This window comes from Meriones unguiculatus, chromosome 5, assembly GCF_030254825.1.
Source record: "Meriones unguiculatus strain TT.TT164.6M chromosome 5, Bangor_MerUng_6.1, whole genome shotgun sequence".
Taxonomy (NCBI): domain Eukaryota; kingdom Metazoa; phylum Chordata; class Mammalia; order Rodentia; family Muridae; genus Meriones; species Meriones unguiculatus.
Window position 1 is genome coordinate 28,167,307 of NC_083353.1, and position 20,882 is coordinate 28,188,188.

General features: G+C 39.1%; 1 protein-coding gene across 1 annotated transcript in view; it reads left to right on the forward strand.

The window, feature by feature from the left end:
* Ell2 (elongation factor for RNA polymerase II 2) overlaps window positions 1-20,882 on the forward strand; it is a 67,620-nt gene that overhangs the window by 44,703 nt on the left and 2,035 nt on the right. Inside the window, exons 5-10 of the mRNA XM_021645614.2 lie at window positions 5,420-5,679; window positions 12,556-12,680; window positions 12,848-12,932; window positions 14,083-14,650; window positions 16,648-16,714; window positions 20,235-20,406. Coding sequence (XP_021501289.1) covers window positions 5,420-5,679; window positions 12,556-12,680; window positions 12,848-12,932; window positions 14,083-14,650; window positions 16,648-16,714; window positions 20,235-20,406 — 1,277 coding nt within the window. The remainder of the gene's footprint in view (window positions 1-5,419; window positions 5,680-12,555; window positions 12,681-12,847; window positions 12,933-14,082; window positions 14,651-16,647; window positions 16,715-20,234; window positions 20,407-20,882) is intronic.

Below are 20,882 nucleotides of genomic sequence, written 5' to 3' on the forward strand. Positions count from 1 at the left end.
CACTGACTAGTAAGCTACCAACAATGAGATTTTTCATCTTCCCTTTCCTGTGGAGTGAAGTAACAAGTCTTAGCCGGCTTTCTTTCTCCTTATTAAATAACTTAATTAGCTGTGTGTTAATAGGCTAAATCTCATTTTTTAAATTCATAAGATTTTCCTCCATTTTACATTTGAACTATAAAGTCTGACTTGTCTGTCACTGCTTTTAAAAGCATTGTTTTAATCTAATACTATCATTTTATAAACACTGAAGCAGTAAATGTGGAAGACTCAAATCTTCAAGATGAGGGTTCCCCTTATATAATTAACTGCAAACTCTTACCTAGAGTTATTCTAAAGCTTGAAAATCAGCAGACTTTCCCACTGATTGGTACTTAGATGTCCTCTGTGTTGGTGATATGTTTGGTTTGTTTTAATCACGTGGGGACTAAGACCAATTCACTTACAATTTACACAGCTAGCTTACAAGGTACAGGTGGGCTTGCTTTGGAGAAGCTCACTCTGTAGCCCAGGGTAGCCTAGGGTAGCCTGGAATTTACTGTGTCAAAGAGACTGGCTTCAGCTGTGCAAACCTCCTGCCTCAGCGACATGAGAGATAGGATTACAGGCATGAACCCCACACTCAATGAATGTACTAACATTTCAACATCTGGAATCTTTCTAATGATACCAGGAATTGTACAGCTTTCAAGATTTCTTACAGAAATTATAATTTCCATATATCTAAGGGGTGGCCCAGTATAAGTTTATCAAAGTTTAAATCTGAACAAAATTCTATCTCCCTCAACCCATGAGAGCCCTCCAGTTATCTGTGCTATCCTGCATGTCCTCTTTTTTCTTTTCCTCCCAGTTTTGTCCTCAGTGCCATAACCACTCATTATCACTATACAGTGCTCTTCCCTCATCTGAAATCTTGCCATTAACCTTCTCAGCCACTTTCTCTCTAAGTCACTTAACCCCAGCTCCTTTTAATGTTCCTTAATATGACCTGTGTTGCAACCTTTTCATTATTTGTATTGCAGTCGCTGGACTGCATCTAGTTTCTCACCTCAGAGTTTAAAGCCAAATGGTACTGTTACTCAAAGCCAGATCAACTCAGAAGGGGTTAGGGTCCCTCTTGCACTTTTTGTTATTTACTCGGAGTTTCACTCTGCTTGTATATGTTGCATTTGAGGTTTTTCAATCTTCTTTACCACTTGATCCTTTCCTGCTGAGCAGCTCAATTTGTGTTTTTCTACTTTTTATAAAACTTGGCTCATTCAGTTCTATAAAATGTTAGTGAATCAACTTATAGTGCTAATATTACTCAGTATTTATTGGGTGCTCATTATATACAAGTATATGTTAGTACTTTGTATATAGTGCCACATCTGAGATAGTCCGTGACTATCTCTCCATTTTACACATCAAGTTGTTGTGCTCAAAAAAAAAAAAATAATAATAATGATGTGCACATGTCCTCATGAACAAATTGTATTCTTGTTCTTAAACAACAGGAGTTACCCGTTTATTTAGCTTATAATTGACTATGCCATGTGAAATGACACCAAATGCTTACCAGCCAGCCTAGGTACCTGCAGAACAAGGTTCCTTTCAGTGCTGTGAGCCTGGGTGGAGGCAGACAAGAGTCATGCTGGTCCTGCTATGGTGTGGTGTGGCACAGTGCCAGGCAGGGCCTCTGCCAGCCGAGCTAGGCCACAAGCCAAGCTTAAGGGATGAAGTCTGCACTGCTGGGAGTCTAGGGGTCACCTGGCCTACTTTCCTGGGCTGTTGAGTTTCTGAAGCTCTCTTGTGGGAAGCAAAGAGCAAATCCTGTTTGTCTGGAGAGGAACCAGGGACGCTTTTACTTAGACAACATGATGGTTACTTCTTTAGTAACTCTTCCGCTGTGGTCTTGATACTTATGTCAGTCGTGAACATCATCATATTTTTATAAGAAAACATCACTAATCCCTAGCACTTTGTTTCCTAATATGTCAAACCCACCGCTTGACTCTTACCTAGATTCTGGAATGTTATTGAATTGCAAATCTTTGTATATGGTGATACTTAGGTAGATGTACAAATTAACACAGCAGATCTGGTATTTATGATTCTCTTTCCAATTTCCCCACTTTCCTTATTTTTTTATGAATTAGCATATATTTATTTGAATGATAGAACTAGTTACTGACTACCTTAATTTTCTCAGATACTAGATATGGAGTGTCTGAACTAGAGAACATCTAAGATCTGTTGTCTTCCTGACATTCTGAGATATATATATATATATATATATATATATATATATGATGTACTATATAATATAATGTATATATAATATATATATACTGTAATATAAAAGGTTATATATAATATATATAAAATAAACCTTTGAAAAAGTTCCACAGATACTAAATGGTGCCAGCAAAGGCTATTGTATAGATGAAGTATTTAACCAGAGTGGAAGCCATCTTTGCTGCCCTGTCGAGTATCCACAGTCTTGGGTCTCTGTTGCTGAAGGTGCTGGCCGGTTTCCATCAAGCAGAAAAACAGCTACAGAAGATGGCTATAGCTGTTACTCTCTTCCTGTTGGCCTACTTTTAACATTTTTCTTTCCCATTGTTTACTCAGAGCCATTGGCTGAAGGATAAATAATTTTGCCATCTAGTATTAAATGGAGGAACTAGAGATGGCTTCATAAATGTAACAGTGACTCAGCTATCACCCCAGATTAGCCAGTCCTGTTGGTACCACTGCTGCTGTATATAAAGGAGCCCAGGGAATTGATTAGCAGTTGGGTCTGGGAAGAGAATTTGCTTTTCCCACAGGCTTTATTAAAAAGGAACTTTCTGAGGCAAATATTAAAAATGAAAATACAGCTGCCCTGATGCCTTTGAATGTAATATCACCCCACTTTTTCTTTAGCATCTCAATTCCATTAATAGTTATATCACTAAGTGTTCTTTATCTATAGCATCTCATTAGTCTTGGGGTCTCCTTCCTGACTGAATAGGCACAAAGGGTTGGAGAGACAGCAAGCAAATGATGTTAAATGTAATTCAGTAGTGGTGTTATTGGGTTTCAAATAGTTCGTTCAACCATTTGAAAGGAATGGTCACCCAACAACAGGCTGCCTCAAGGAATGATGAAGTTGGTGTATTGGGAGCAGGTATCAGAAGGCCCAGCACTAGGCCTCAGTGGAGACTCAGCCCTCTCCCTCATCAGAACCCAATTTTTTTATATCATAGTCTCTTTTATATCAAATATCATACTCTCTTTTCTTTTTAGGGCAAAATGAGCATCCTTTGATGTTTTCTGTTTGTTTGTTTTGTGCTTGCTTCTCAAGGGGTGAGAGTAAATGCAGCAACCCCTGGGAGCCATTTTCAGACCAAGGATCTGAGGCAGAGCAGGTAGAAAGTGATGGAACTATTACTCTCCAGCCGGCTTGGATTCCTTCTCAATGACACCTTGGTTGGGAAAAGAGTTATGCAGGTTCTTTTCTACTGAAATTGGCAAGCGGGAGGAAAGTACAGAATTTAGAGTATTTTCTAAAGTATTATGACACCAATCCTATTTCTTTTCTCCAGAAATTTCTACTTTGCTATCAAAGATTGTGATGTTAACACTGTCACATCTGGAAATGATAGGCTATAGGGTTTGTGTTTTATAGATTCCCATGTGCCTTTGGACTGTCAGTCTGGCATGTGGGAAGGTACAGATTGTGTTGACTCCTTCTCCTGTGCTTGCTGTCCTTCACAGTCATTAGCACTGACTCATTTTGCTGGTGGAAAGCAGCCATGGCCCTGCCCTCACAGCGCTTACAACCCAACATGAAACAACAGGAAAGCATTAGGCATTTGTTCATAAAACCTTTCCCACGAAGAGGTACAAGTGAGGAGATTTGGACATAATCACAGACCTTCCTGTCATGCTAAGTAAGCACTTTACTATTTTGAGCATCTCCAACTGAAAACCCAGATTTCTCAACTGTGAAATGGAGACAAGTCTCACCTTGAAAAGAATTACTGCATAGCCTTCCCTTCACCAAACCATAATTGGTGCATGATAAATATTAGTCCTTTTCCATCTGATGTTGATCCAGCCATTTATAAATTATTAAATATATAGAAAACAGTGTATCTCTAAAACTTCACGTAATTAGTTTTCTTATGAGGTAGTATCCCTTTGTGTTGTGTTCCTTCACTATACAGTAATTTCATCTGATATTTGCCATCACTTATGTCCAAATTGCAAAGATACCAGCTAACAGAAATTTCCTAGGAATGAGGTAGGGTGATACCTAAGTTCTGTCTAGGCCCAGCCTAGAGAGATTTACCTGATAAATAAGCAGATTTACCTGAAACTTATTTACAGCTCATGAGAATTGCTTTTACTTACATGTTGTTTCTACTTTTTAGTCTTATCCCTAGGGCAGTCACCCCACTTGATGCTTCATCTCCAGTTCCCCATCTCCTTAACTAGAGGGAATGGAGTTGGACGTAAGGTGTACTAAATAAGCTAAGAGATTCTACTTTGGAAATTATGAGGGGATTTTATGCTACTTTCTTTCCTTTTCCAAAGAACAGTTAGAGACAAGTAGGATGTGCTATCTGGATAGATTTGAAAAGAGAGGGTACTTAGATCACTTCTAACACACATTTTCTAGAAGTTGCCATTTGTCAGTATTTTGTCCAGGCAGAAAGTGTTACTGACACAAATGACACTGGCCCTGAGGGAGTGGTTGTGTCTTCCTGTGCCATTTTCCATGCTTTTATCTGGCCTGTCTGTGTAGTTTATCAAGACAGATCTATTTGTCTTCTGCGGCATGTGTTTGGTTGGTTGGTTTGATTTTATTCCTAAAATGTATTGTTGTCTAGCGGGAAGGAACCTTTCGAGTGTTGCCTGGTAGGTACTTGCTCTACTCCTTGTCTGTGAGTGTATTACAGTACTGTCCTGGGTTAGCGTCGTGAAGTCTGACACATATTTCTTCATGTTGTTTATTGTGAGGCAATATCCCCTTAGTATTGAGTTCCTGTTTCTATTCACATTGCTCTTTTAGAAGTGATGTATTACACGCTGATTTAAGTACTGGAAGTAATTCAGGACAGCATTGAAAATACTTTCTTTCTACGTGTCATCAAAGGTCAACAATCTAAAATTTTCTATTCTGTTGTTTATATCACTAATTATTGTCCATGTATGGCTAAATGGCAAAAACACATCTATAATATTTATTTTAAGAAATGATCCTATTGAAAATTTCTACTCCGTAGGAATAAGACAACTTCATTAGAATACTTCCTGTTGGTGAATAAAAATTGAAATAAAATGACTTTTTTCTAGAAATAAAAAGTTACTGAAATTGGGTTGTAGAAGCTGAAATGTTCATTATATTACAGCACAGATTTGTAACAGTGTCTTTTCCACTGGACTTTAGGGAAACGAGTGCAAATTCGGAAAGCGCCTCAAGCCATCTCAGATGCAGTACCTGAGAGGAAAAGGTCAACCCCCATGAACCCTGCAAATACAATTCGAAAGACACATGGTGGCAGCAGTGTTTCTCAGAGGCCATACAGGGACAGGGTCATTCACTTACTGGCACTAAAAGCCTACAAGAAACCTGAGCTGCTTGCCAGACTGCAGAAAGATGGTGTCAATCAAAAAGACAAGAACTCCTTGGGAGCAATTCTGCAACAGGTGAGGACAACTGGGGAGAAGAGTCTGTGAGGCCCTTCTGCTGAGGTTCATATAAGAGCATTTGGTGTGTTGTGGGTGTAGCTTAGTTGATACAATACTTTCCTAGGGTGCTTGATGCCCTGGGTTTGATCCCCAGGACCTCGTAAATAGGACATGCCTTATAATAGCACTCGGGAGGCACAAGAATCATCACAGATCATCCAGAGCTACAGAGTGAGATCTGGCCTGTGTAGGACCTGTCATAAAAACAACAAATAACACCTCAGTGGTTCATGCTGTCAATATTGTCACTATTATTGAGACAGGGAAATTTCATGTATGGAATATAACTGATGAATATTATTAAGTTAGGCCATCAGGGCTGTTTTGCTTTGTCCTGAATATGGTTTTTGCTTAGTTCTCAGGCTTTGAACTCAGCTTGTTGATCGTCTTGCCTCAGCCTCCTGAGTGCTGGTAGTGCTGCTGTGCCACCAGCCGCGCCAAAGCCATCTTTTTATAAGCATTTCACTAAAAACTGCTTAAAATGTGAGCATTTTTCTCATTGTCTAAAATGAGTTTGGCCCAAATTTAAGAAGTGGGGAAGTTTCTGTTGTTTGCTCTAGTTTTAGGTCCCCTAAGCTGTCGTCTGAGTTTCACTGGTGTGTACAGGCAGTTGTTTGACATCCTCTGCTGACTTAGGGCATAATACTCTTGCCCAGTAAATTGTTCAGAAATTGTCATGACTTCCATATTCTTTGAAGCCTCTGTTATTTCATATTTCTTAGCCATTGTATGTGCCAAAACCAATCGCTTATTTCTATGAAGGGCTATGAGTATTTTGGGATTAGCTATGAGCAGTTACCTTATATGCATACAGTGAAGTGTCAAGTAGGCCTCTTGTTTTACATTCAAGAATATCAGAGACTAATTTATTATATTTTTCATACTTTAGGTGATAACTATAAATTAACATTCAGATCTAACATAAACAGTGTTCCCTCTGTTATTTTTTCTTTTAAGTGCCTTTAATATATTTTTAATTTGTGTTTTTTTTAATTAAAATTAGATAAAATTTGTATCCCAGCAGTAGCCCCCTCACTCATCCCTTCCCAAACCCACCCTCCTTGCCTCTTCTCTTTCTATGCCTGTTCCCCAGTCCACTGATAGGAGAGGTCCTCCTCCCCTTCCCTCTGACCCTAGCCTATCAGCTCCCATCAGGACTGGCTGCATTGTCTTCCTCTGTGGCCTAGTACACCTGCATTTCCTCCAGGGAGAGGTGAGCAAAGAGCTAGCCACTGAGTTCATGTTAGAGACAGCCCCTTACTAGGGTACCTACTGAACACTCAGTTGCCATGGGCTACATCTGAACATGAGTTCTACGTTATCTCCATGTTGGTCCTTGGTTGGAGTATCAGTCTCAGAAAAGACCCCTGGACCCAGTTTTTTTGGTTCTGTTGGTCTCCTTGTGGAACTCCTGTCCCCTCTAGTTCTTTCATCTCCCCCTTCTTTCATAAGATTCCCTGCTGTCTGCCCAAAGTTGGGCTATGAGTCTCAGTAATCTGCTTCGATACCCTGCTGGGTAGAGTCTTTCAGAGGCCCTCTGTAGTAGGCTCCTGTCCTGTTCGCTGTCTTCTCCCTCTTCTGATGTCCCTCCCCTTTGCCTTTCTGAATAAGGATTGATCATCTTATCCAGAGTCCTCCTTCTTGCTTAGCTTCTTTAAGTATACAGATGTTAGTATGTTTATCCTATATTATATGTCTAATATCTACTTGTAAGTGAGTATATACCATGTGTGTCTTTCTGCTTCTGGTTTACCTCACTCAGGATGATCTTTTCTAGTTCCCACCATTTGCCTGCAAATTTCATGATTTGCTTGATTCTGTTTGCTGAGTAGTATTCCATTGTATAAATGTAATACAATTTTTGTATCTATTCCTCAGTTGAGGGACATCTGGGTTGTTTCCAGCTTCTGGCTATTACGAATAAAGCTCCTACGAACATGGTTGAGCAAATGCCCTTGTTGTGTACTTGAGCATCTTTTGGATATATACCTAGGAGTGGTATAGCTGGATCTCGAGGTGGCACTATACCTTATTTTCTGAGAAAGCGCCAGATTGATTCCCAAAGTGGTTGTACAAGTTTATATTCCCACCAGCAATGGAGGAGGGTTCCTCTTTCTCCACATCCCCTCCAGCATGTGTTGTCACTTGAGTTTTTGATCTTAGCCATTCTGATGGGTGTAAGGTGAAATCTCAGGGTCATTTTGATTTGTGTTTCCCTGATGACTAAAGACGTTGAGCATTTCTTTAAGTGTTTCTCTGCCATTTGATATTCCTCTATTGAGAATTCTCTGTTTAGCTCTGTTCCCCATTTTTTTAATTGGATTACTTGATTTGTTGCTGTTTAACTTCTTGAATTCTTTATATATTCTGGATATTAGTCCTCTGTCAGATATAGGGTTGGTGAAGATCCTTTCTCAGTCTATAGGCTGTCGTTTTGTTCTGACGACAGTGTCCTTTGCTTTACAGAAGCTTTTCTGTTTCATGAGGTCCCATTTATTGATTGTTGATCTTAGAGCCTGAGCTGTTGGTGTTCTCTTCAGGAAATTGTCTCCTGTGCCAACGAGTTCAAGGCTCTTGCCCACTTTTTCTTCTAACTGATTTAGTGTGTCTGGTTTTATATTGAGGTATTTATCCACTTGGACTTTAGTTTTGTGCAGGGTGATAAACATGGATCTATTTGCATTATTCTACATGTTAGACCAGCACCATTTGTCGAGGATGATATCTTTTTTCCATTGTATGCTTTTGGCTTCTTTGTCAAAAATCAAGTGTCCATAGGTGTGTGGCTTTATTATTAGGTGTTCTATTTGATTCCATTCATCCACCACTCTCCTTCTATGCCAGTACCATGCAGTTTTTATTACTATTGCTCTGGCACTTTCTCTGTGTAGCTCTTGATGTCCTGAAACTCTCCTTGTAGAGCAGGCCTGCCTCTACCTCCCTCTGCTGGGATTAAAGTTGTGCACCTTCATGGCCTGGTGAAAATAATTTAAATTTATATTTAATCTATAATTCATATAGCCCTTATTAAAACTGAAGAGAAAGGATAATAAGGGAAAATGAATATGAGAGAGAGAGAGACAGTGTGTTAGATCAGTCTTCTGTTGGGGGAAGAGAGTCAGGTTGCATATCACATAAATTACCTTCTGAGATAGAAGATAAATATGGCAAAATGATGGAGAGTGGAAGCTACTGTTGTGTTTTGAGTATAGATATTCATATCTTAAAATGGAAATAATTCACCCTGAACAATTGGATATGAGAGTTAGTGATCAGGTTCTTTTGCAGAATCATTGAGTATAGTTTCATCCTAGCTGTACATTTAATATCCCAGGAATCCTTTTAAGAAGTGCATGTCAGTCAGGCATAGTAGTACACACCTTTAATCCCAGCATTGGGGAGGCAGAAGCTATGAGTTCAAGGCTAGCCTCATCTACAGAGAGAGTTCCGGGACACCCAGAGAAACCCTGTCGGGGGGACAGGAGGGAATGAGCTAGATTCTACCTCACACAAACTAGTAAAGTAGCTGAAAGATGTAGCACCAATATTGTATAAAGCCCTTGAGTAATTTACATGTTTAATATGAACTGAAACCACTAGTCTAGTGAAAACAGATACAGAGCCCAAGTTAGTGGCCTATCTAATCAAGAGAAAGAAGCTCATATTATATGCCTGGCACAGTGCAGCCAGGCGTTTCATGCATATATCATTTCATCTTCACAGGGTTGAAAACAGACATATCTTAATAACTTTGACTTAAGCCAGCTACCTATACCTTCCTTATCCTGAACATTCCTGACAGCTAATAGGACTTCTGCTTCATGAAAGCAACCAAAACTGACATGAAAGGGAGTAGAATAACAGAATAAGCAGATTATCAAACTTTTGTTTATTTATCACCCACAAGTTAGAAAACATGCTAGCTAAAATGGTGAGTTCTGCTTTGCCCGTGCTAAAAGATATTTTTGCTGATTTGTTACATTGTAGTTTTCTTTGAGCACTCTGTGAATTCTGTTAATTAAAAATTTAAAATACATAACAGTATACTAGGAGATATGGTTTAAAACTTTTTGCCACAAATATATATAGCTTTCTTTTCCTTAGAATGACTTTTCTTGGAACAACCTTTTTTAAAAAAATCAAAACAGCAACTGATAAACCTGAGTAATATTCTTAGTCTTAACCTCTGGATGTTTGAGTCAAGCTCACAGTCATCACCCGTTCATTCCATTCATTTTGTACAGCCGGTTCTCTGTATCAACACGTATGAATTCAACTAACTGAAGATCACAGTTTTTTTTTTAATTGCATCTATACTAAACATACATAGACATTATTCCTTATGTTATGTTATTCCCAAATAATAACATAACAACCTTGTATATAATGTTTATATTTTATTGGCTATTACAAGTAACCTTGACATTATTTATAGCATATGGAAAGATGCTATAAACCTAGATAATTTTATATGGTGGACTATCAGGTCATACAGTTAACCCCCTCAAAACATAAGGGAGGACTGTGCCTGGACTGTACCAGATAGCATCAGGAGGTGCTAACGTCCTATAGTTACTTCACAACCAGATAATCCCTGGCTTTCTGAAGTGTATCTACAATATAAACTCAGGAAGGATGGGAAGTTGAGAGGGGCTGGGCAAGAGATCTATTCATAAAGGGGTGTTTAGGGAACCTCTTTCTTGGATGGTTACCTCTTAGCTGAAATGAAAATCAAAAGACAAGAAAAGTTATCATTTCTAGAAGTCTGGTAGAAGGGATAGAGACTAAATCCCAGTAGGAATTGCAAACGAGAGATAAGGAGATTAATTTTATTTTGAGTTAGATGGGAAGTAACATTGAAGTTTAAGCAAGAATATGCTGTAATCAGATCTATACTTTCGATAAGACCACTTATTTTTGTTGTAAGGATGGCCTGTGTGAGGGCTGGGGAGTTGAGGACAGAAGAGAAAGACTACTTCAATGAATCTACTGGAGAAATCAAAGGCTGATGTGTTGGCAGTATGGAGGAGTTGGTTTCATAAATTAGAAATACATTTTGAGAAAAGACTTGCTAACAGAGATGAAGAAGGAAAGAATGGGGCCTGTGTTTATGAGTAGGTTTTGTGCAGAACAGTTCAGTAGATATTGAGCGGTAGACTGATTAGAGAATTGCAGAAAAGGGACAGGTGTATGGGCTGTGGTGGGCAAGAGTTCTGCAAAGATTCTCTTTGGAAATGTCAACTAGATATATCCAATAGATGTCAGTAGGCAGTTGTACATTCAGAGAACATTTAGGGCTGGAGCCATTTAGAGATTAGCCTGTAGATTAGGCATTGTAAATGTTACAGTTGGGTGAACTAATTTTAGGAAGGAGAAGAATGAAGAAAATAGGGCAAAAGTCAGTTATTGAGCACATCCCATATAAAGGCATAAGCACAGGAGACTTAAAAAAAGAAAGACCCTGAGGGAAGGGAAGTGACAGGAGAAGACTGTCCACACACAAACCTCAGGAGGGAACTGTGTTTGGAATGTGGACTTAGTTTGTATATTGTCAGAGAGAGTAGAAAAAGGAAACCATTGTTCTGTATACTCCAAAGAAAGTCCAGTTGCATCTTATACTCATTCATTTGCAAAATTGAAAGGCTGCTTTATGGCAACATTAATACTGTTAGTGCTTACATGTGGCATGCACTATTAAATCTGATAGCACTTACAAAAAGACACAGTAAGAAGTCGGATTACTGAAAAGACCATTCCTAGCTTTATAGACAGGCATACCTTTTTCTTAGTCCTAAATATTTTTAGTGTGTAGGAGGGAGACTTGTTGGGAGAAATGAGGAAGGAGAATACAGGAGTAAAATGACTGAAATTCATTATGTAAAATATGAAACTGTCAATAAAAAATTTTAAGCACTTTTGGTTTGACAGGATCCCATAGATTTGTGTATTAAGTAGATTATTGTCCTAGACATTCTAGGACTTGTAGTTAAGAGGTAGGAAAAGATTACACTTGGGAAAAGTCCTCTAACAGATAATCTGAGGATCCTTTAGTTTACGATTTAGTTTCTTGGTTTGAGAGGATTTCAAGGACCTTGAATAAATAGTTCTTCAGGAAAGCTGGCAGACAGTAGGAATAAACTTGGTTATCAAAAAAGAAATAAAAGACAAGACTATCAAAGTTGATAGTAATTATACAGATGCTTTCTGCTTACTGGGGGGTTTACAACTTGCCATTAGAGCCCTGTTTGTTTTCTGCTTAAATAGAAGTGACCAAGGATTTTCACTGTGACTCAGCAGCACTGGAAATGGGTTAATGGGTAAAAGGGCTTGCTCTGAGGGTCCTCAGAACCCATGCAAAGGTAGAAGGAGAGAACTGGCTCCACAGATTTGTCTTCTGACCTTCATATGGGTATGATGTCATGTATTAGCTTACAAAATATATACATACAAAAATCAAACGTTAAGGTAAGCATATAAGAAAGAACATGAGGATTTTTGTTTTTCTGAGACTAGATCCCTTCACTTAATATACTTTCCATTTCCATCTATTTTCCTGCAGTTTTCACTTTTCTTAACAGCTGAGTAAAATTCTACTCTGCATTTTGTGAATGTGCACCACATCTTCATTATCCATTCTTTAACAGAAGATGGACAGTTAGTCTGTCTTGATTTGTTTGCTGGAATGAGTAGGGTAGCAATCAAGACACAAGTGTCCCTGTGATAGGATGTAGGGTCCTTTGGGTATATTCCCAGGAGGATCATAAAAAGGATTTATATGGCCTGTTTTATATAGCCAACAAAAATAGTTTATGCTCTGTTTTTACTTTGTTCCAGGTGGCCAATCTAAATCCTAAGGACCTCTCCTATACTTTAAAGGATTATGTATTTAAAGAGCTCCAGCGAGACTGGCCTGGGTACAGTGAGACAGACAGACGGTCACTGGAGTCGGTGCTCTCTAGGTAAGTTACCCTTTTCCTCCTTTTGTTTTTTAAAAAATGGTGCAAATAAGTAATATTCTGGTCAGTGTTATTTTCCTGTTAGGCGGGAAAGAGAAGCAAGGGTAACTTTCTGCCATGTGTACTTCAGAGTCCTCTTTATTACCTGGAAAAATGTGTTTCCTTTACAGAAAACTAAATCCATCTCAGAATGCTGGCAGTAGCCGGTCAGAGTCTCCCATGTGTTCCAGCAAAGATGCTGCCTCATCTCCTCAGGTATGTCAGAAACAGGAAATCCCAGGCCTGCTGTGCAGCTCAGTGCACTCAGCAGTCTGATTTTTGACGGAGGGAAGCAGCACAGATCACCTGCCCAAAGCCCATGACTCATTCATGGCCAACCTTTCAATTTGACCTCAGCCTAGACTTCTTTATGCTACGCCAAACTGCCTGTGAAAGTACTTAATGCTTACTTCCTTGCCAGTATAAAAATTTAAGTTTATTGTAAAATTTTCTGCTTTTCAGTTTGGTCACTAACTAGAAGATATATCCAGTACCTTGTAATCTTTGGGTTATATATAAAAAAAAAAATTGAAGATACTTGATTTTATCTGAAATATGTATAGAACATTCTCGTGGAAAATGTTTGGGGCAAATTAAAAAGTGGTGCCTTTTCTTGAAGTTAGTTTATAGCATTGTAAACATATATGTACTGAAAAACTAAAATGACATTGCAGCAGTGATAGCTGCTGAATCTAATGGATGGGTTAGTTCACAGTGTGATGCTTAAATTGATAAGTGATAGGCTCAAATGGAGCATTTTAGCCAATTAAGAGTGTAGGCACATTGCCCTTCACCGGCCTTACTAGTGCTCACAGGGCCAGAAAATGCAAACTGTTATCTCTTCTCCCTTGCTATACGTAGGCCAACTGCAGCCATCATGGAGAAGAGCTACTTCCAGTAGTTAAGGGGTAGGAAAAGATTATGCTTGGGGAAAAGCCCTCTACCAGATATCAGAGGACCCTTTGGTTTGTGGTTTAGTTTATTGGTTTGAGAAGATTTGCCTTGCGTGGTCTAATGCATAGAAATGAGAACAGTCTCTGGGAGTTAGGGTAGCCTGCAAGATCTAAAAGCACTATTTGGCACTGTTCCTTATTCTGCTTTTGACAGAGAAACTAAAATTGGATTTATATTTGTTTTCAAGTTCTTAGATGGTTCTCTCTCTCTCTCTGTTTCTCTCTCTAGATAATATGTGTGTATATCTGTGTGTGTGTGTGTGTGTGTGTATGTGTGTGTGTGTATCTGTGTGTTTCTATGTGTTTTGGTGGGGTGTTGGTTGTGATTTCATTTTGACTAAGCTTAGAGTATAGTTTAATGAGTAAGCTGCTCAACTGTCAAATTTTATCCTCTTTTCCTCTCCAAATCCCAGAAACGACCTTTGGATTCAGATTTCATTGATCCTTTAATGAACAAAAAAGCTCGAATATCTCACCTGACAAACCGAGTCCCACCGACATTAAATGGCCATTTGGATCCCACCAGTGAAAAATCTTCTGCAGGCCTCCTACCACCCCCTGCAACTGCTGCCATCCCCACACCCTCACCGCTGCCTTCAACCCACCTGCCTGTCTCAAATCCTCCTCAGACTGTAAATTCCAACTCCAATTCCCCTAGCACTCCAGAAGGCCGGGGGACTCAAGACCTACCTGTTGACAGTTTTAGTCAAAATGGTAGCATCTTTGAGGACCAGCAAGACAAATATACCTCTAGGACTTGTCTGGAAACCTTACCCCCTGGCTCAGCTCTGCTAAAGTGTCCAAAGCCTATGGAAGAAAACCATCCAGTATCTCACAAAAAGTCCAAAAAGAAGTCTAAAAAACACAAGGAAAAGGACCAAACAAAGAAGCATGACATTGAGACCATGGAGGAAAAGGAGGAAGACCATCAGAGAGAAGAAACTGCCAAGCTGAGTGATTCCAGTCCAAATCACAATGAAGGTATTTTACATTTGTTTAAAAGAAAAAAAAAAAAACTGCTTTCTGTGTCATTTTTAAGCAAATGACCTATTTAACTAATCTTAATATTGTGCTTTTATAGCACATTTTTTCTTTCACGTTATAGCTATCATTTCAGTCTCTCCTTAGCCAAGCATTAAACATAATTTCTGTATGTATATTTATATTTGCATTTTACAGTGACCTTGCCATTCTTCAAAGACTCCCCATTGGTGCTTTTTTCCTTCTCTGTCATATTGTGCAACCTCAGTGTAGCAGGTACAATGTCATTCTTGAATTGATTTAAACGGATACACAATAGGCAATAGAAATATCCATTTCCTCCTTTCTGAGAAGCCAGAGGCATCCCTGCTGTAATCAATAGTAGCACAGAAAGACTGTCAAATCCTTCTTAAAACAGGCACTCTCACACCATCATCATTTGCAATAAAAGCAATTTGCTTTACAAGGTCTCTGGCTATTGTTAGCTTAAGAGAGATGAGGGTTATTTTTGTCAGTAAACTAACATTACTTGTTATTTCATACCTTGCTCATAACACTGAACACCTGAAATCCCGAGGTTTCCCTGACCATCTCTGCCATATGGAAGAAGCTATTATTTTCTCCTAGTGAACTTTGCAGAAGAGGAGTTATAGTAAGATACAGTTGACCTGGATTGGGTATATTGAATGACAAAACATATCTTCTGAAGTATGTAGATCAGCATAATACTACATCATGGCCAAAATACAAGTTGTTTTTCCTCACCTACCCTACTCTTTGGATTTGAATTTGTCACCACAGAATACCCATAAAGTAAAATTTCATGTTTAGCGTTAATAAGCCAGATTCCTGGGTACCCTATCCTTTCCGCACTTCTGCCCTCATAGGGTGACTGAGTCATTCTAGAATTAAGAAGAGTGGATCCAGTGTCCTGAGACCTACCACAGAAACTTGTGTGTTCTCGGGTTAGAGACCTGCATAAACAGGCCTTGTGTCTTTAACTCCTTCTTTGGTAATATGTAGGAAAACTTTTTAGAACCAAGTGTAATCCTCACAAGTGGAGGACAGATCCAGATGTGCACCCTCCATGTCTGTTAGAGCTGGTCTGGCATCTATGGCAAGGAGCAACAGGGTTCTGTACTTGATGCTCTTCCTTGAAGACTTTCTTGTGGCCATGCCCAAGTCAAATGTATATAGATGAACAATAAGCCCATTGAGTGTATGTAATTTATTTAGTGTATTTTACCTCTTAAAAAGCTGAGAAATTGTTATATATTCACATTTATTTTATAGTTAACATATGTTTTTGCTAGCAAATTAAGTTTGAGTTATTAAGTGTGCCTTGAATTTTAAAAAATTAATAAAATGTCTAAACATAGCCCCTGGTAGCTTTGTATTGAACAGTGTAATACTGAGAATTTACCCATTTTTTTTAACAGCATAGCACGAGTGACTACAACAGTTTTTATTGTTTTCCCTTAAAACATCTGTCTAGTGCTATGAGAACCACAGGTCAGAGGAGCACCTGGCTACAAAAAGGGTGATAGGAAAAAGAATAAGCCACACAGCCTGCTACCTGACTTTATATTGTTTCCTCTGCCTTGTTTGAGTCCCATGAAAAGTAGATATTGATGTAAAATTTGTATCTCCCATTGTCTGGCTGCATCTGCCACCACAGCCTTTGAATTGCTAGGCAGATGCCCCAACTGTTGATGAAAGAATGGAAGACTGACCTTGGGTTAAGATGGAATTCCTTTGTTGTGCAGACGCTGCAATAGCCTGGGTGCTTTAAATGGCTGCCATCAGCTCCACTGGCACTGGCCAGAGGCCTCCATTGTTTGTGTTCTATTGTATTTCTTGCTTGCAGTTGCTCATTGAGGTGGAAGAAAACAATTTGAGGAAAAGTGTTCCAGATGTTTCTAATGTATTTTAAAGTTAGAGGCATTTGATAACCACACTGGTTGATGAACGCTCTGATTTTTTTTCCCCCTTCATAGGAGTTAAAGAAGGTTGCACTGCCTCCATGGAGCCTTCTTCAACAATTGAACTCCCAGATTATTTGATGTAAGTTTTCTGTCTGCCCATGGAGAGAGTTGTTTAATTTTAGAAAGTTTGCAAATCTTTTCCCATAATTTGCAAATCAAAAAAGTAAGAAATTCCAGAAATAGAGTCCTGGAGCCACCCCTGCAATTGAAAGGCTGCCATTAAGCCTGCTGTCCCAAATCCACCCTCTGCAGGAGCAGGTTGTGCCTCCCCTGCTCAGGGCAGAGCTCCTTCATTGTCTTTTAAGTATAGGGAAACTTGTCCTTTGTTCCAGGGCCAGGCTGAGCATCTGAGACTTCAAAGCTGACAGTCCATCAATGCACAGCCCCTAGAGGGGCCCAGAGTGCTAACAGAGTGCTTGAACCTCTGCATCAAACAATACAGAGCGGGCCTAGGTTCATTTTTATGTAAATAAAGGTCTTTTTTTTTTTTTTTTCAAATTAATTTTAAGGGGAAAGAATGGTAAAGTTAGATCATTTCTCTTTAGCACCAGGTATAAGTTTTTCTTGTGACAACAAGTTGCTAAGTGCTGATCTGGGAATGTTTTAGTACCTGCTTATCACAGAAATTATAACTTGGATTTATAATTTTAGTTTTTTTCATGCAGTAAAAGGCTTCTGTAAGAAGCAAATAATTAAGTTGCAAGTGCCTGGAAAAGTGAAGCATGGAAAAGCAAAAAAAAAAAAAAAGGCTGTGATAGCAGATAGCTTTCAAAATGAAACAAACATGAAGATATAACCCGATCTGCCTGAATATTGTTTTCTATCAGTGCTCTCTCATAATAGGGAAGGTTAGGCAATACTTTTAACCTTTGTTTTTAGGAGAAGAGAGGGCATTTTAGATTTACAAAGCTGTTCCTTCTACTTCCACACCAGTGTGAAAGCTACAGCTGCTGGAAGATGAGAAAGCATTATGCTAGTTACCACCTCTAGAATAGCTGAAGCCTGAGGACCCTTACTAAGTGCTCTGCCAAAAGGTAGCGTAAGCCACCTCCACCTGGTCATCGGTGAGCAGCCAGCCTTCCATGACAGCCCCACAGACTACATAGCCGAGGAGTTCCACCCCTTCATCCACCTGCCTCTCCTTAGACTAGTGAAAGTAGGATACCACTACAGTCAGGATACCACTAGCATTCTCCGGCAATAAGTTTCACATCTTTTTTATTAATAGTCATATGTATAAAATAGTTTATCCTAAAATGTCTGCCACATTTTGCATTTGCCTAAAATGCAAAGCTATTGTCATATTTGCCAAACTAACTTGCTAACTACATTTCAGAAGTATTTTAGGTTAGTCTTAATGTACTAATGGACTCTTTGAGCAGGAAATTATCACTAACAAGTGTTGACCCTCTGCCTCAGCGAAGCTCACATATTTGATCTAAGGCTTTTGTTGTATGTTTAATTTACTTAAATAAAAGCAATGTATTTTACCCAAACTAAAAACAAAGTTTTATGCCAACCAACAGAGCTGTTTTCTAAAACTAACAAAAACATTTCCAAAACACAAAACTTAAGTTACCTCATTAAAAAAAAAAAAAGGCTCGATAAAACTGCCATGATCAGTCTTTGAATAATTCACATTTAACCACAATAATTTTTAAATACTAAGAATGCTTTTGTTACTTATGGTTTTGAGTTATCTCATATTTGTGTGTTGTTATTCTGTTACCTCATTAAAACCAACCACAAAACCTTAAGAATTTGATTAAAATACTGAGTTTTGTTAAAATGCCAGTATCAAACAGCAACATAATTGTTGGCCTAGTTGGTTTTTCTCCTTAACAAAGTTATTAAATAAAATTCCAAAGGTCAGATTTTTAGAAAGTGAAATAAGCATATTACACAATGGATTAAACCTGAGTTTCAAGGTTGGCATAGTCTTTACTTAAACATGATGATTTTTTTTACTTAAACATGACGAGGCCAGGGGCCTCGTCCACTCTAGGGGCTCCTCTGGTGTGCAGTAAGACAGCGTGTCTGTGGGGGTCTGCCCCCTGTGTAGCTGGTACAGTTCCTCTGCACCTGAGAGCAGCACATTGGCATCATCTCCGTTACATTTAGAAAGCCCAACCTCCACACTGTCCAACTCAGCAGAAATAAAAATATTAATGAGGACGCTCAGTTTGCACACTGCATCACTTCTCTCACTTTCCCAGCAAGGCATCTGTGATACAGCAACTTAAATAAAACTGGTAAGATTATGTAAAACCATCTGGAGAGGCCCGAGTTCCAATATGTTACTACCATAAGAACCAAGTGTGCACCTCAGGATGCTTTCTGCAGCTCGCACCAGCTGCCTAATGTCAGCTTTAACCCAAAATAATCAAGGAAATTGGGCCTTCTGTGGCAGGAAAACAAAAGGCAAAAAAAGAGGGCTGACTATGAACTAATGCTACTGCTTGTTTTACTATTAAAATGACCTTCTAACTGCTTCACTGCTGAATCATCTGGCATATTGGGGGCCTCCACTTATTAGGTTCTCAGGACTAGTCACAGATTTGTGGCATTTCTGTGAAGACAGTAAATTAGACCAAACATTACAATGCTGTTAGAAAGTGCTAGGGCAGTCTGCTACGTGTGATAGTGTACACCTGTAACTCAAAAAGTAGATGTAGGAAGATGAGGATTTCAAAGCCAGCTTCAGCTACGGGGTAAAATAGAAGGCAGCCTGGGCAATGTGAGGCTGTGTCTCAAAAACCAAAAAGGGTTCTAGAGAGATGGCTCTGGTTAAGAGCATTGGCTGTTCTTAAGATTCAGTTCGCAGACTACAGTTGAAGTGGACCTGATGCCCTCTCCTAAAGCCCATGGGGCATCAGGCACATGTGTAGTACATACATGTACATGTAGGCACTCACATATACACGTAAAAAACAAATCTTTTTATCCAAAAGTGGGGGGATATAAATCCACTTATTAGGGATATAAATCCACTTATTAGAGAAACTTGTTTTGGTGGAGGACCTTACTCTATCCGTTTGGGCTTTTTTAATTTATCTAGTTAGAAATATCAGGAAAGGAACAGAGAGTAAACTGGAAGCTCCTTGTTGAAGATTTCTGCTTATCATGGGTCTAAAAGACACCTCCCCCAGAGCAGTGGGTCCTGAGGCAGCTTTGACTCAGTGCTCCATGACTGTGTGGCATTCTCCTGAAGTCACGTTACCCAGTCAGAACTTCGGCCTTCATATGACTTGTAACGGGTAGCTTGTTCTCTTCCACTGTGTGATTCTTAATTTGGGGGATAGGGAAAGGCACTGGAAGCAAGTCTGTACAAACACTTTTCTTTTTATGTGGTTCCTTTTGAATTCTATTGCCCCTGAGATCTTTTCCGCACTCCTTCTCCATGGACATTAAGGCCTTCTATCTGATCATTTCACCTGGAAGAATGTGACAGAATGACCTGGCAGCAGAGCAGAGTAACATTCAGTTAGTGGAGATACGTGTAAGAAGGCAGTGTCTTCAGTACTTGGCCTCACTCCCAGACTCGTGCCACCAGGCCTATTCTTTCCCATTTATGCAGTTTCTCTGTGTTTCCTTATTAGAAAATATATTGCTATTGTGTCTTATGAGCAACGCCAGAATTACAAGGATGATTTCAATGCTGAGTATGATGAGTACAGAGCTTTGCATGCCAGGATGGAGACTGTAGCCAGAAGATTTATTAAACTGGATGCGCAACGAAAACGCCTTTCTCCAGGTTCAAAAGAGTACCAGGTAAATGGACATGCTCTTAGATGGACTAATTTTCATTTCTCACCTTCCGCACTAGCCTTAGAGCAAGCTGTTTAGCAGACTAGCCCCTCTGCTACTTTAGGAAACAGACATACTTGAAATTGTTCTTAAGTAGACACAGTGGGGGAAAACCTGTTCCACTATAATATATAATGTATTATGAGACATACAAAACAAAACTAAGTGATTGTCATTGTAGGACACACCATTGCATTATAGTCTAATAGCTTGAACCGTAGTTGTGTTTCCCAGTTTCATTAAATTTAGAAGAAATCTTAAAAGTTATTAAATAATTAAAATATAATACTATGTCTTGCTTTTAAGGATAGTATCAAACTATCCATATTATTTTGTACTTTTTTTTTCACTAATACAGTGCTTCATAGAGAACTTTTACATCAACCCAGAAAGCATTTATGTTGTCTTTACTGTCCTTGTGGTATCTCTTGTGTAGCCTG